The sequence below is a fragment of the Pollicipes pollicipes genome, unplaced genomic scaffold (assembly GCF_011947565.3).
Source record: "Pollicipes pollicipes isolate AB1234 unplaced genomic scaffold, Ppol_2.1 Scaffold_4881;HRSCAF=5763_pilon_pilon_pilon, whole genome shotgun sequence".
Taxonomy (NCBI): domain Eukaryota; kingdom Metazoa; phylum Arthropoda; class Thecostraca; order Pollicipedomorpha; family Pollicipedidae; genus Pollicipes; species Pollicipes pollicipes.
This window is the reverse complement of record NW_023596576.1, coordinates 39118242-39131435: the sequence shown is the minus strand read 5'-3', so window position 1 is coordinate 39131435 and position 13194 is coordinate 39118242. Positions and strand designations below refer to the sequence as shown.

General features: G+C 51.4%; 1 protein-coding gene and 2 long non-coding RNA genes across 3 annotated transcripts; 2 read left to right on the top strand and 1 right to left on the bottom strand.

Annotated features, from left to right (window-relative positions):
- Positions 1-1260: 1260 nt before the first annotated feature.
- Positions 1261-2406, bottom strand: LOC119101760 (uncharacterized). The gene is made up of 3 exons (XR_005094612.1): positions 2390-2406; positions 1796-1893; positions 1261-1311 (listed from the first exon to the last, which is right to left on the bottom strand). It is a non-coding gene; the product is annotated as an uncharacterized LOC119101760 (long non-coding RNA).
- Positions 2407-5858: 3452 nt separating this feature from the next.
- On the top strand, positions 5859-7400 carry LOC119099961 (uncharacterized). Its single transcript, XR_005094445.1, has 3 exons — positions 5859-5911; positions 7046-7113; positions 7366-7400. It is a non-coding gene; the product is annotated as an uncharacterized LOC119099961 (long non-coding RNA).
- Positions 7401-7517: 117 nt separating this feature from the next.
- LOC119100356 (alpha-taxilin-like) lies at positions 7518-12439 on the top strand. Its single transcript, XM_037223458.1, has 7 exons — positions 7518-7523; positions 7915-8061; positions 8339-8356; positions 8403-8531; positions 9605-9730; positions 10719-10771; positions 12415-12439. The coding sequence occupies exons 1-7, from the start codon at positions 7518-7520 to the stop codon at positions 12437-12439; spliced, it is 504 nt and encodes a 167-aa protein (XP_037079353.1).
- The last annotated feature ends 755 nt before the right edge of the window (positions 12440-13194 follow it).

The window sequence follows — 13194 nt, the reverse complement described above, 5'->3', positions numbered from 1 at the left end:
CCTCCTCGAACTGGCCGACGGGAGGGGGTCAGCGGCGGCGATGCATGGCTCACGAAGAGAACGGTACATAGCAACGCAGCCAGGCGCTGAGGACCTCAGGAAGCAAAGGGCCGAAAATAGACTCGGTCAAGGCCCTCAATCCACAACACTTGTGTGGTGGCTTTACACGCATACTGTGGAACGTTTACGCAGCCGACAGGGACAGGCTGCGGAGCGAAGGGATAGCGTATGGATTTAACTAGTACAGGATAATGAAAAATGGGGCCAATGCGCTGACATAACAAATGAAGGTCACACCAATCGCAAAACTTACTGGACAGGCAATGACAAACACGCGGGAAAATTCACTGAAGTTTGTGTACGCTAAGGAAGCAAACTGTCAATGGACCACTCCCAAGCGAGTTGCGATCATGGCGCATTGACACAATACCGAAACATATGATGATTTACTTTGCGTCCAAACGGCCTTTCTACGGGGTGCAAAGATAACCTCCACGTTCCTGCCTGTTATCGAAACGATGTTGCTGACTCGATCACATTACGAAACACGAAACCAAGTGAATACGTCACGCAACGAAGTGAATACCGCAAGGGAAATTGCCAGCTTTCAGTTTCTCAGCCGGCCGCACGGACACGGGACAAAACAACGACGTGTAATAACCTCTCTCCATCATGCCGATCATTGGATCCTTTTGAGAACACGTGACTCTATGACATCTAGCCCGCTGCCGTTTCGGTCCCGGGTCATCTTCCCGGCGCACGCAGTGGCGCTTACCAAGTCACAGAGCACAAGTCACGTGCTCCAAAAAAGAAAGTCTCGGATGAGAATCAGTACCTGGAGCTTCATCAGGCGCGCCGAGTACGACTTGAAGTAGCTGAAGTACACCTTGCTCATGGTCTCGATGTAGTCGTCCCGGATCTCACGGGCCACCTCCCGCTCGTTGGCCACCAAGAACTGTAGAAAAACCTGACGCCGGGGCTGTGCACAGCCGTGAACACAACCAACAGGGTAGATATGACGCACTAGGCACCAGATTCGTTTCAGATTTGACAGGCGTTCTCAAGCCTCCCCGTTGCATTGGTACTTAGCAAGATAACGTGAACCACTGGCACCTAGGTAAGAGCGCCGTACGTTTGAAGAAGGTACGGGTTTTCCTCACTTGTATTTCAGCATGGCGTTCTGAGGGACCTGGAAATTCGTCATCGGTTTTCGAAACTGGTAGATTTTCTGAAGCAGGTACTCCCGGATTTTGGATGGACTGACCTTTAGCTTCTCTAACACGTCGTTAACGTCATGGCATGACTTGGCCTCTGGAACAGATTGTTTTCCACAGGATCAGCACATCTGCTCAGACTTTGTGGGCAGCACACCCCAGCAAGATTCGTACAAAGGGCTTCAAAACTGTATCTTATTGCGCTTGTTGGGATATCGAAATCGACCCAGTTGCCCGAAAATTAAACCTGGTCAGCTACGAATGACCGCTTGCGGCATCAACTGCACGAGACAAAATCTGCCCGTTTTTAACAGAAAAGGAAACGCGACGCACGATGTCACGGCCCTTTTATCGAACGTCAGCGACACATTATTCATATATATATTGGAATGTCAGCGACATAGTGCATTGCCCGTATTAGCGTTCCACAAACCGTAGCACAACCGGAATTTTAACCCGCTCCCCACGTGTAAATCGAGGCGCTAACCCACCCGGTCATTGCAACCCCGTGGCACTATCGCAAACCTAAGGCCATTCGGCCCCATGTGGGGCAGCTCGCGCGGTGAGGCAAGGGGCCGGACCTCTGAAGCTCTGCTCCTTGACGAAGCTCAGCTTCTGGTCGAGGGTGAACAGCTGCTCGAGGAACTCCCGCTCCGTCACCGGCGTCTCCATGATGTGCCTGAGACGTGACAGCCCGTCACACGCCGCAGTACACACACGCACGCCATGACCAGACGCTCCTTGATTATGAACACCACATGCAGGATCAAACTCACAGGAGTTAAAGCAGTTACAGGAGTTAAAGTTGATCCCACCAAAGGTAAAATAACGCACCAGAGAATAGACATCGATTGCCGCTCATATTTGACATTGCTTCAGTTTCAACCAAACAAGCATTCTGCTAGATTTGTTGTTGGATGACAATTACTTTTTAGTCCTTTACTGCCCATCGTCGATAGGAAAGCATGATCTTAGAGGCACAAATTTTTGATTACCTGTTTTTTTGCATGTCTAAAATTGATAAACGCCTGAATACGAAAAAAACTGAGATCCAGGGCCTATCAGGCCAGGTGATCGCGGCAGACCCGGGGTCTGACCAGACCAGACCTGGCGCCCCAACAGCGGCCAGCCAGACCCAGCCGGGTCGGGCCGGGGTCAGAGCACGCGCTGCTCACCTGATCATGGTCTCCGGACCGTCATGTCGTCCACGAACTGGCTCAGCTGGCCGCGCACCGCCTGTCGGTTCTTGAGGCGCAGGTTCATGTCCACCGACTGCTGCTGCAGGTGCACGATCTCGCTGCTGATGCTGCCCAGGTCCGACTGGAACGTCTGCAGCATGTCCTCCATCCGCTGCCGACGCAGGGTCAGCGGTCAGAGGTTAGCGGTCAGAAGCAGCCGTCAAAGGTCAGCGGTCAGAGGTTAGCGGACAAAGGTCAGGAGCCAGCAGTCCGTGGTCAGAGGTTAGCAGTACTGGTGAGAGACCAAGGGTCAGCAGTCATAAGTCGGAAGTCATAGGTCAGCAGTCAGCGGTCAGAGGTCAGAATTCAGCGGTCACAGGTCGGCGGTCAGAGATCAGAGGTTAGCAGTCATAGATCAGTAGTCAGCGGCCAGAGATCAGCGGTCAGGGATCAGCGGCCAGAATTCAGCGGCCAGAGGTCAGCAGTCCCGGGTCGGTGGGCCTGCCAGTACAAAGATACGGACGTCGACGTGCACTCACTAATCTGGCACTCGCAACATCGCGAAACATCCTGCGTGCGCGATGGCTCACGATACTGTGAGTTCGATATCACGAAAATAGATCGTACATTAAGTATGGCGTCCCTGAAATGCAACTAATTTCTATACTGAGATACCGGGTTGGGTGTTGTTATCCGTAACAAACATAACTGGTAATTTTTCCACTTCAGAAAACTGCGTCCACCCGAACAAAACCTGTGGTAGAGGTTATGACCCTCGTGACTTACGAAATTACATGCATCCATAAGTATGTTTCAACGTCAACCAAAAGGTTCTCAGCGCGCTCGAGGCTGTAAAGAGATGTAAGTTTCACGGATGGCTGCGAAATGGAGGCATGGACTCTTACCTCCAGGATCTGGTCACACGCAGTTATTTGGCCGTGCAGCTCGGTGATATTTCTGCTCTCTTTAATGTAGTCCTGGATTGATGCATTCTCCACCTGAAAAGCAAGTTAACGAAAATTAATAACTTGCCTGATTGTGGGTTCGAACAAGCTTCCTGTTCCATATTTATATTTACTGAACAATTTCTCTCCGGGCAGAGATGTGGTGCGGCCCCTCCGGCCGGTTTCCGAAGTCTTCGTAACATTCCGATCTCACTTATTGCTGCGCAGTCCATGATAATATCTGTGTCACCCGAGTTTACCTTGGAAATTCTTGATCTACATCATTATGTCAATCCTATATATTTCTCTTATACGCCTTCACCGTTAAACCATCGAAAGTCGGGGCTCCCAGTACCATCTTGGCACTGTGCACCTCATACTATCTTGTGGGGGTCTGTGAGGTAAATGTCACATGAGGTTGAACCTAGAGGTTGAGGTCACATATTTTCATCCCATCATGCAATCATAAACTGGCATGTGGCATGCATCAGCATCACTCAAAACCACTGTCAGCCAGGATAAGTATTGAACATCACCCAACATCATTTTATGTAGAACTTTTGTATCACACAAGCAGCAGCAGATCTTGAAGTTGGATCAGGGTCTGGGACTGAATGTTTTTCCCTTTCACTTGATGCAACACTGCATGACTAATGTTCCTTTTTCCCTGAGATGGTGTCAGCTATCCCCAGTCATCTGTTACCACTGCGGTGTACCAATATCATGGTTGCACAGCCAGATTGGGAAGAGCCAAGGTCATGGCACATCATGTGATAACACCTTAAATTACCTTACTTCTATCCCTTTGAACTAGCTGGGGTCATGCTTCAAGCTGAACCACCTATATTCTGAGGCATATGAAAATATATGCAGCTAAGACAGCCAGAAACAGCATGGCCTCAGTTGACCCGACTTGACTGCTTCATCATGTGCAAGCAAGATAAGGGAGTCACACAAAACAATTCTGTTGCAATGATTTTGGTAAGGACAGAGATTACATGCAGGGTTACCAACCTGCTCTGAATATTTGTCCTGGTATATGCAGCATGGAACTGGCAAATGCTTAATGTGAAAGGTGGAGAAGGTGTGAAAGATGTTGAAACTTCAGAAATACAATTTTAGTCCCAGTAAATGCTCACTCCTCCTGATCAAAATCCTACTGGCACAGCAGCCTTCAGGGTACAACAGAGTTCAAGGAGGAATGTGGAAGCATTTTTAAGGAGGAATGTGGGAGCATTTTACACAAGCAAAAATGGTAAGTATGAGGCAAATAACATTTTCAAAGGACTATAAAATATTTAAACTCATATGATGGCCATTAATAAGAAGCCTGCAAGCCAGATGTGTGTTTAAGAGGCAAGAGCATTCAAGTTTAAGTAGCTTGGGGCACCCAGCTGTATCAAAATATGGTATCTTTGCAACCAGACCACTTTGACTATTTTTACCTCTCCTTTCCAATAAACATCAGCACCACAGACTTTGCTAACTGAAGAGGCACACAATGCCAATCAGCCTCCCACCCAGACTTCAGTGATCCAGTGCCATAGCAAAAGAAAAACAGCAAAAGTTGATAAGAAAACAAGTCCTATATTTGCCAGTTAGATCACAGAGGTATGGATCAATCTGCACAGCTGGCTATGTATGCTCATGCCCAAATAATACACCTTAGCTTTCAGACATTTTGGGAGAAGTTAACCTTGGTACCAAGAGCAGATTAGCTCCTGACCTTAACTGAGATACACAGGGATTTTACAGCTGCACATCATACAGCTATTATGCTAGCTTATCATGATGAATATCTGTTCAATATATTTTATTTGAACACCATGGTCACAGGCAGTGAACATGATTTCATTCAAGTTCATGTGGAAATGGCCAAGCCCATGGAAAGCCCATTTACAAGCACTGTTGTTGGTGGATCAGAGAGAAAATGCTACATATAAGCCCCTGCCTACAACAGCACCATGTAGGATGAATGTTCAATTATATTGGCCAATATATACCTTTGCGGCTGCTTACGTACCTGCCTGAGTTTTTGCTCAACTTGTGTAGAGTACTGACGCAAATCGATACCACTTTCCAACGCTTCTTTAAGAGCAGCATTGTTTATTTGGTCTTGGTCCTCCATCTCGGTTCTCAAATGAGCTGCAGGATAAAGCCACGACAATAGATACCTGCAGAGATACAGCTGCAGTCCAAGAACACAATAGTCGCCTATCCACTGCTGTTGACAATGCTAACATTACACTACCAATCAGATGTAGCTTGAGCGCCATATCTGTAATGTTTAAACCAGGTAAGGTTTGATGACGTAAGACAAAGCCTGTTACTTATTACACATAAAAGCATAGGTGTATCATTTATTTGACAGATTTTAGTGATTTTTAATTATGTTAGTTGAAAAGATAGAAAAATTTTGGGTACAATCGTGAATAACGTCATGTAGATGTCATTGGACTTGTAGACCATTTATCCATAACTCTGCCGCAGATTAGCCGGGTTTGCGTATTCTTGTTTTACGATTTACGAGAAGAGACGCTGCACCGCGCGTTTGGTCCGTGTTTGATTATTTTAAGTAAGTTATGTAGTTTTTGATGTCATGATTACATTTCCCGTCTTTTTTATTTTCTTTGTTACGCAATTTCGTTGCAGATTTGGTTCACGATTGTATGGTGTACTATCATTTTGATTTGCGCAATTTTTGTGTATGGGTGTGTGCCATGCTTGCAATAATGCAATGCCTTGCAGTTTAAATGACACTGAGAAGACAGTGGTGTTTGTGCAAATATTAAATAGGAATATCACATTTCAAATGCATCATTACATTATAATACTTTTGTCACCCATTTAACACAAACATTGCATGTTGTAAGCTTCCTACATGATCATTGACCTGATAAGATTCCATGTGTGAAGACATTTATATTTTGGTGGGAAGAAGGGGCACCCTGAAGCAAAAGACATGCCATAATTGTGTCTGTGCAGAAAGTGATTTAAAGAAAACATTGTTTTGGGTGGTTAGAGCTGCAAAAGTAGTCTCCAAACATGATATGATAGCATGATTTGGAGAGTCAGGCAGTTGTGTATTGGTCAGATATGGACACATATTTTGATGATAGATCTGTCTGGATGTGACAAGATGGGAGAGCAGGATGCTTCTAACCCTCACATTTCAAACTTATATGGAGTGTATGTGGGCTTGTTTCCTTAAGAGGAGGTTCTAAGTATGTTTGGTGCAAAGTGCCTCAAATCTGCACTGCCTACTAAGGGGATTAAGATTTAAATATCTGTGACCAAGAACTCTGAGATGAAGGTCTCAAAATTTGGTTATGATTATGCCTATTTGGCTGGTAACTGGTGATGCGGGTCTGGTAAGGTTGATGTACCTATGCTGCTCTTTAATTACAGAGTAGCTATATTGTACGTACTCAGTGCTTGTTCGTGCTCTGAGCTTGATGCTATGATGTGTGCTGAAGTTGTTTTATCAGTATGGAACCAAATGTTATATCAGCTAGGGATTGTGAAATGGGAACAGGGCTGGCACAGCAGGCACTCAGCATGGGTGCTGGTCCCAGAAATCCATGTAAACTAAATGTTAGAACAAATAGCATGCAGCTCCATTGCTGGAAAACTTTTAAACTGATGCAATGCACATAAGACTCAGGTATATAGGGCTGCAAATTGTCTGTCTAATCTTGCGATTTTGCAGGTCTGTCCCATCACCTGCCTGCAATGTCTTCCTGTGGAGATGTTGGTGAAGGTGTGAACACTGAAAAGGTTAGATTGTATTATTGCTGTGAGATTTTCTTGGTGGTCATTATCTAAATTGCTATGACCATGTCATGAAACAAGCTGCCACGATGTTCTGTTTGGTATCATCCTGTACAACTTGTGATATGTGAATGTGACATGCTTTCCCATCACTAAATGCTGATTACACTGGGAAGCTTCATATTTGACTAAATCACCTTGACATTATCTGTGTGTGCACCTTACTCTGACCATGGTCTGGCGGCGACGTCTCGGCAGGCGGCGGCAGACGAGCCGGCGGCGGCGGTCGGCGGCCCGGAGCCGGCGCTGGTGGCGGGGCGGTCCTGAGCCGGCGCTGGCGGCGGCGGGTGGCCCCGAGCCGGCGCTACTGGCCGCGGGCGGCCCGGCCGTCTCTCAGCAGCGCCTGGTGGATGTTTGCCGGGGCCATGCTGAGCAGGTGGAGGACAACAAGCGGCTGCAGGTAGGAGGCGGGCGGGCGCGGGCGGGCTGACCACACTGTCCTCCGCTGTTTCACAGTCGTCATCAGGCTTACGGCCGAACCGGAGGCTTGCGGACTGATAGTGACATCCTGCTCGCATGCTTAAATGGCTAGATAATGACGGAGGAAAGTACATGTTGGCTAGATAGGGGAGCAGTGGCAAGTGTGCACTCATAAAAGCACTGCGTTGCCGCGACCGAACGACTTTGTCCGATTTTGCGTGCGCCGCGTAACGTCAGCACTTCATCAGTCAATCCATGCACACGTATTTACCTATCAAGTGTGCTGCGGCTTGGTGGCCCGCCTGACCGCGCTGTGCCGTGTCGCAGTCGTCGGTCCGCAAGCTGAAGCACCGGTTGGACCAGCTGCTGCGCGAGACGTCCGGCCTGGAGGTGGAGCAGGCGCGCGTGCTGCTCACGCGCAGCCAGCTGGAGGCACTCTGCCGGGAGCTGCAGACGCAGAACCGCGCCATCAAGGTATGCTTGTGCAGCCACGCCAGAACCGAACTGATACCCTGTCCTTTGTTTTCACATGTTGCATATCTTGGCTGTAAATCCCATAACATGATTCTTGGAAGTCCTTGCAATGTGGGTTAGGGCATGATGGTCGGTACAATTTTCGTGGCTGGCAGCGGTTCCGCCGGTGCAGCAACGTCTGCCACCTCGGCCTCCGGCTGCTCCCGCGCGGAGCCCCCCCCCCCCGCCACCGCTGCTGGCGGTGGGTGGCGCTGACGCCCGCCGCCGCTGCCGACAGGAGGAGAGCCAGGCCAAGGTGCGCGAGGAGAGCGAGGCGCCGCGCCGTAGCCGCCCAGTTCCAGACGACGCTGAACGACATATCGAGCCTGATCGCCGACAGCAGCGAGAAGAACGCCAAGCTCACCGACGAGAACGCCAGCATCTCCGGCAAGCTGGCGAAGCTCTGCCAGCAGTACGAGCAGAAGAACGCGGTACGACTGGACGCGCCGTGCCGTTTACGGGAGAAGGCGGGATGCGTGTGGCTTGTGAAGGCTTTGTCTGTCAAGGCCTCACATCGAAACAACGACCAATGGGTGTTTTCTTACGTATTTATTTGTGCTGGATTATTGCAGCGTTTGGCCTGTGCAATTTTGGCCGTAAAACGACGACTGATCTTAGGAGTTGCTGATTTCCCCCCAATTTTGTCTTTTGTCAGGTTTTCAGGCGTAGCCACCTTGTGGTATTCCTGTTTTTCAAGTGTGGAATCACCGTGGTAGTTGGTGGTAAGCTTTACATCGCATGGTATCCTCAACATGTACTGACTGGTTCGCAGATGGTTGCAGAAATGGTCAGGCAAAAGGAACTGAAGACTCAGTTGTCAGACGCCCAGGTTGCCAAAGTGCAGGCAGAAATGAGAAAGCAACGAGAAAAGTTCGCAGAAGAGAGGCGTAAGCTACAACAGGTATTCACTGTATTCCATCTCATCCGTGGATCCTAATCTTCGTTTTTTGTCATGGTGCAAAAGAAACTATGTGCTAAACTAAAAATTAAACTAACATACTAAACTAACGAGCAAGATTAAATGAACTTATAGTAAATGAAGTGCAAAGGTAGCGAAGTAATCCAGAACTCGCTCGAAACTGTGATTTCTTTGCGATTGTTCTTGTTTTAACAGGTGCGATGACTATGTGTGAACAGTATGGCTCCATCGCTGACAAGCTGCCCAATCGTTCTTGCCTAACGACGTATTTGCCTACCGGACGTGGGCCTCAGTTGACCAGGGACGTTGTCGGACGTGGGCTCGGTTGCTCAGGCACATGCGTCGTATGTTGGCCTCGGTTGACCAGTGTCGTGCGTCACACGTGGGCCTCGGTTGACCAGTGACGTGCGTCGTACGTGGGCCTCGGTTGCCAGTGTCGTGCGTCGTACGTGGACCTCGGTTGCTCGGGGCATGCGTCGGACGTGGGCCTCGGTTGACTAGTGACGTGCGTCGGACGTGGGTCGGTGTGACCTTGACGTGGCTGCCCCCAGGCCGCGACCACGTGCCATGCCCGCTGCAAAGCAGTTGGAGGCCACCGAGGCCCAGCTAAAGGCGCAGCTGGACGCCTGCGCCCAGCGCTTCGACGACGTCCAGGCTGCGCTTGCCCAGTCCAACACGGCCTTCGATACGTACAAGACCGACATCGACAAGGTGGGACTGTGGGCAATGCATTAGGATATGCTCTCGCTCACTGCTATAATCCGCCCAGCTATATACTTCCGCGAGGGATTGCCGCTATAGGCGGCGAGGGATTGCCGCTATAGGCGGCGAGGGATTGCCGCTATAGGCGGCGAGGGATTGCCGCTCCTGTTTCGAAGCAGTGGGCATCCCTGTGCATCTATATGGGTTACTGTTTACCGACCCAGGATAATGCGGGTAGGAGGCTGTGAGACGTCTGTCCGAGCAGTCCACAACCGATCCTCCGTTAATCGGGTCGGACATTCGGTGGACCGGCGCCGTGTTCCCTCCGTAGTTTCTGCAGACTCGCCCGGCCCGCTTCAGATTTTAAGTTGCCTGGCCAAGGTCAGTACCACGTGGCGCGTCTTCATCCAGGCACCACAACTAAGCCAGCGCTTCTTCTTTGCCTCCCTGGCCACGAGTGTGTCCTACACCCCGGTTTATCCCGTCAGTCGGTCCCGTACTTCCCTGCTCCCCGTCAAAAGTGGGCCTACGCCCTGGTGTACCCCGTCAGTTGGTCCCCTACCTCCCTGCTCCCCGTCACAAGTTAGGCCTACACCCCGGTGTACCCCGTCAGTCGGTCCCGTACCTCCCTGCTCCCCGCCACCAGTCAGGCCTATACCCCGGTGTATCCCGTCAGTCGGTCCCGTACTTCCGTGCTCCCCGTCACCAGTTAGGCCTACACTCCGGTGTACCCCGTAAGTCAGTCCCACACCTCCCTGCTCCCCATCACCAGAACAACCGGTCGCCATTAAAAATTGTTCCAAGCCCATGGAATGGATGCATAGGTGTAACCCACCCCGCCGCCGTGATAGTGGGGGAGGGAGGGAGGAAGGGATCAGAAGGCAGGCGCTCTCACCACTGAGCCCCTGGGACGGACTATCCGCGTGACGCCAGTCCTGGCGCGGGTCCGTCGCCGTCGCTGGTCCCGTCCCTCACGGCCCGCGCGCCGCCGCCGCAGATGAAGAAGACCACGCGTCGACTGGATAAGGAGAGCGCCAGCTGGCGACAGCGGTGCGCCGTCAACAGCCAGCAGCTGCTGCAGCTGGCCCAGCAGAAGCATGCCAGCGACGCCGAGCTGGCATCGCAGCGGCGCCGCCTCGACACGCTGCAGCGGCTCTGCCTCGCCCTGGAGGGCCGGGCGGCGCCTCAGGTCAGTAGACTGCCGCGCTGGGGTGGGCGGCGTGTGCGGTGGCTCAGCGGTGTATGGGCTGTGTGTGATGTGTGCAGCTTGGAGGCAGTTGGGTGTCATATGTTTTCCGACGTAATTCCTCTGGGAAGGAGCGAAAAGTTGTTTTTAAAAAGGAGCTCTGATATTCTCCCGCGAGTGCAGAAAGGCGAAGATGCGGCCACTAAAGCATTTGTTCCTCGATTTTTCCCCCGACCTCAATCACTAAGTAAGTCAGATAAATGCTACAACTTTCCACGTAAGCCTATTAAGAGGACCTTCTCGTAGACATCATCCAGTGCATTGTTACACCATATTCACATGAAATCCCCGGTCTGCCGTGTCTGTTGTTTGAAATATCCGCCCGTCCCCTGCGGTTGTGATTTAGTGGTGATAACAGTGAGGCTGCCGCCCGTTCTCAGTTTGTGCGGTGTGGGCGTCATGCAGATGGGGGTTCTCAGTGTGTGCGGTGTGGGCGTCATGCGATGGGGGTTCTCAGTGTGTGCGGTGTGGGCATCATGTGATGAGGGTTCTCAGTGTGTGCGGTGTGGGCGTCATGTGATGGGGATTCTCAGTGTTTGCGGTGTGGGCGTCATGTGATGAGGGTTCTCAGTGTTTGCGGTGTGGCGTCATGTGATGGGATTCTCAGTGTGTGCGGTGTGGCCGTCACGTGATGAGGGTTCTCAGTGTTTGCGGTGTGGGCGTCATGTGATGGGGGATTCTCAGTGTGTGCGGTGTGGGCGTCATGTTGATGGGGATTCTCAGTGTGTGCGGTGTGGGCGTCATGTGATGGGGATTCTCAGTGTGTGCGGTGTGGGCGTCATGTGATGAGGGTTCTCAGTGTATGCGGTGTGGGCGTCATGCGATGGGGATTCTCATTGTTTGCGGTGTGGGCGTCATGTGATGAGGGTTCTCAGTGTAATGCGGTGTGGGCGTCATGTGATGAGGGTTCTCAGTGTTTGCGGTGTGGGCGTCATGTGATTGGGATTCTCAGTGTTTGCGGTGTGGGCGTCATGTGATGAGGGTTCTCAGTGTTTGCGGTGTGGGCATCATGTGATGGGGCTTCTCAGTGTGTGCGGTGTCGGCGTCATGTGATGGGGATTCTCAGTGTTTGCGATGTGGGCGTCATGTGATGAGGGTTCTCAGTGTGTGCGGTGTGGCGTCATGTGATGAGGGTTCTCAGTGTTTGCGGTGTGGGCGTCATGTGATGAGGGATCTCAGTGTTTGCGGTGTGGGGCGTCATGTGATGAGGGTTTTCAGTGTTTGCGGTGTGGGCGTCATGTGATGGGGATTATCAGTGTTTGCGGTGTGGGCGTCATGTGATGAGGGTTCTCAGTGTTTGCGGGTGTGGGCGTCATGTGATGGGGATTCTCAGTGTGTGCGGTGTGGCCGTCATGTGATGAGGGTTCGCAGTGTGTGCGGTGTGGGCGTCATGTGATGAGGGTTCTCAGTGTATGCGGTGTGGGCGTCATGTGGTGACGGTTCTCAGCGTGTGCGGTGTGGCCGTCATGTGATGAAGGTTCTCAGTGTGTGCGGTGTGGGGCATCATGTGATGAGGGTTCTCCGTGTGTGCGGTGTGGGCGTCATGTGATGAGGGTTCTCAGTGTGTGCGGTGTGGGCATCACGTGATGAGGGTTCTCAGCGTGTGCGGTGTGGGCGTCATGTGATGAGGGTTCTCAGTGTATGCGGTGTGGGCGTCATGTAATGGGGATTCTCAGTGTGTGCGGTGTGGCCGTCATGTGATGAGGGTTCTCAGTGTGTGCGGTGTGGGCGTCATGTGATGAGGGTTCTCAGGGTTTGCGTGTGGGCGTCATGTGATGAGGGTTCTCAGTGTCTGCGGTGTGGGCGTCATGTGATGAGGGTTCTCAGTGTGTGCGGTGTGGCCGTCATGTGATGAGGGTTCTCAGTGTGTGCGGTGTGGGCGCCATGTGATGGGGATTCTCAGCGTGTGCGGTGTGGGCGTCATGTGATGAGGGTTCTCAGCGTGTGCGGTGTGGCCGTCATGTTATGAGGGTTCTCAGTGTGTGCGGTGTGGGCATCATGTGATGGGGATTCTCAGTGTGTGCGGTGTGGGCGTCATGTGATGAGGGTTCTCAGTGTGTGCGGTGTGGGCATCACGTGATGAGGGTTCTCAGTGTGTGCGGTGTGGGCGTCATGTGATGAGGGTTCTCAGTGTATGCGGTGTGGGGCGTCATGTGATGGGGATTCTCAGTGTGTGCGGTGTGGCCGTCATGTGATGAGGGTTCTCAGTGTGTGCGGTGTGGGCGTC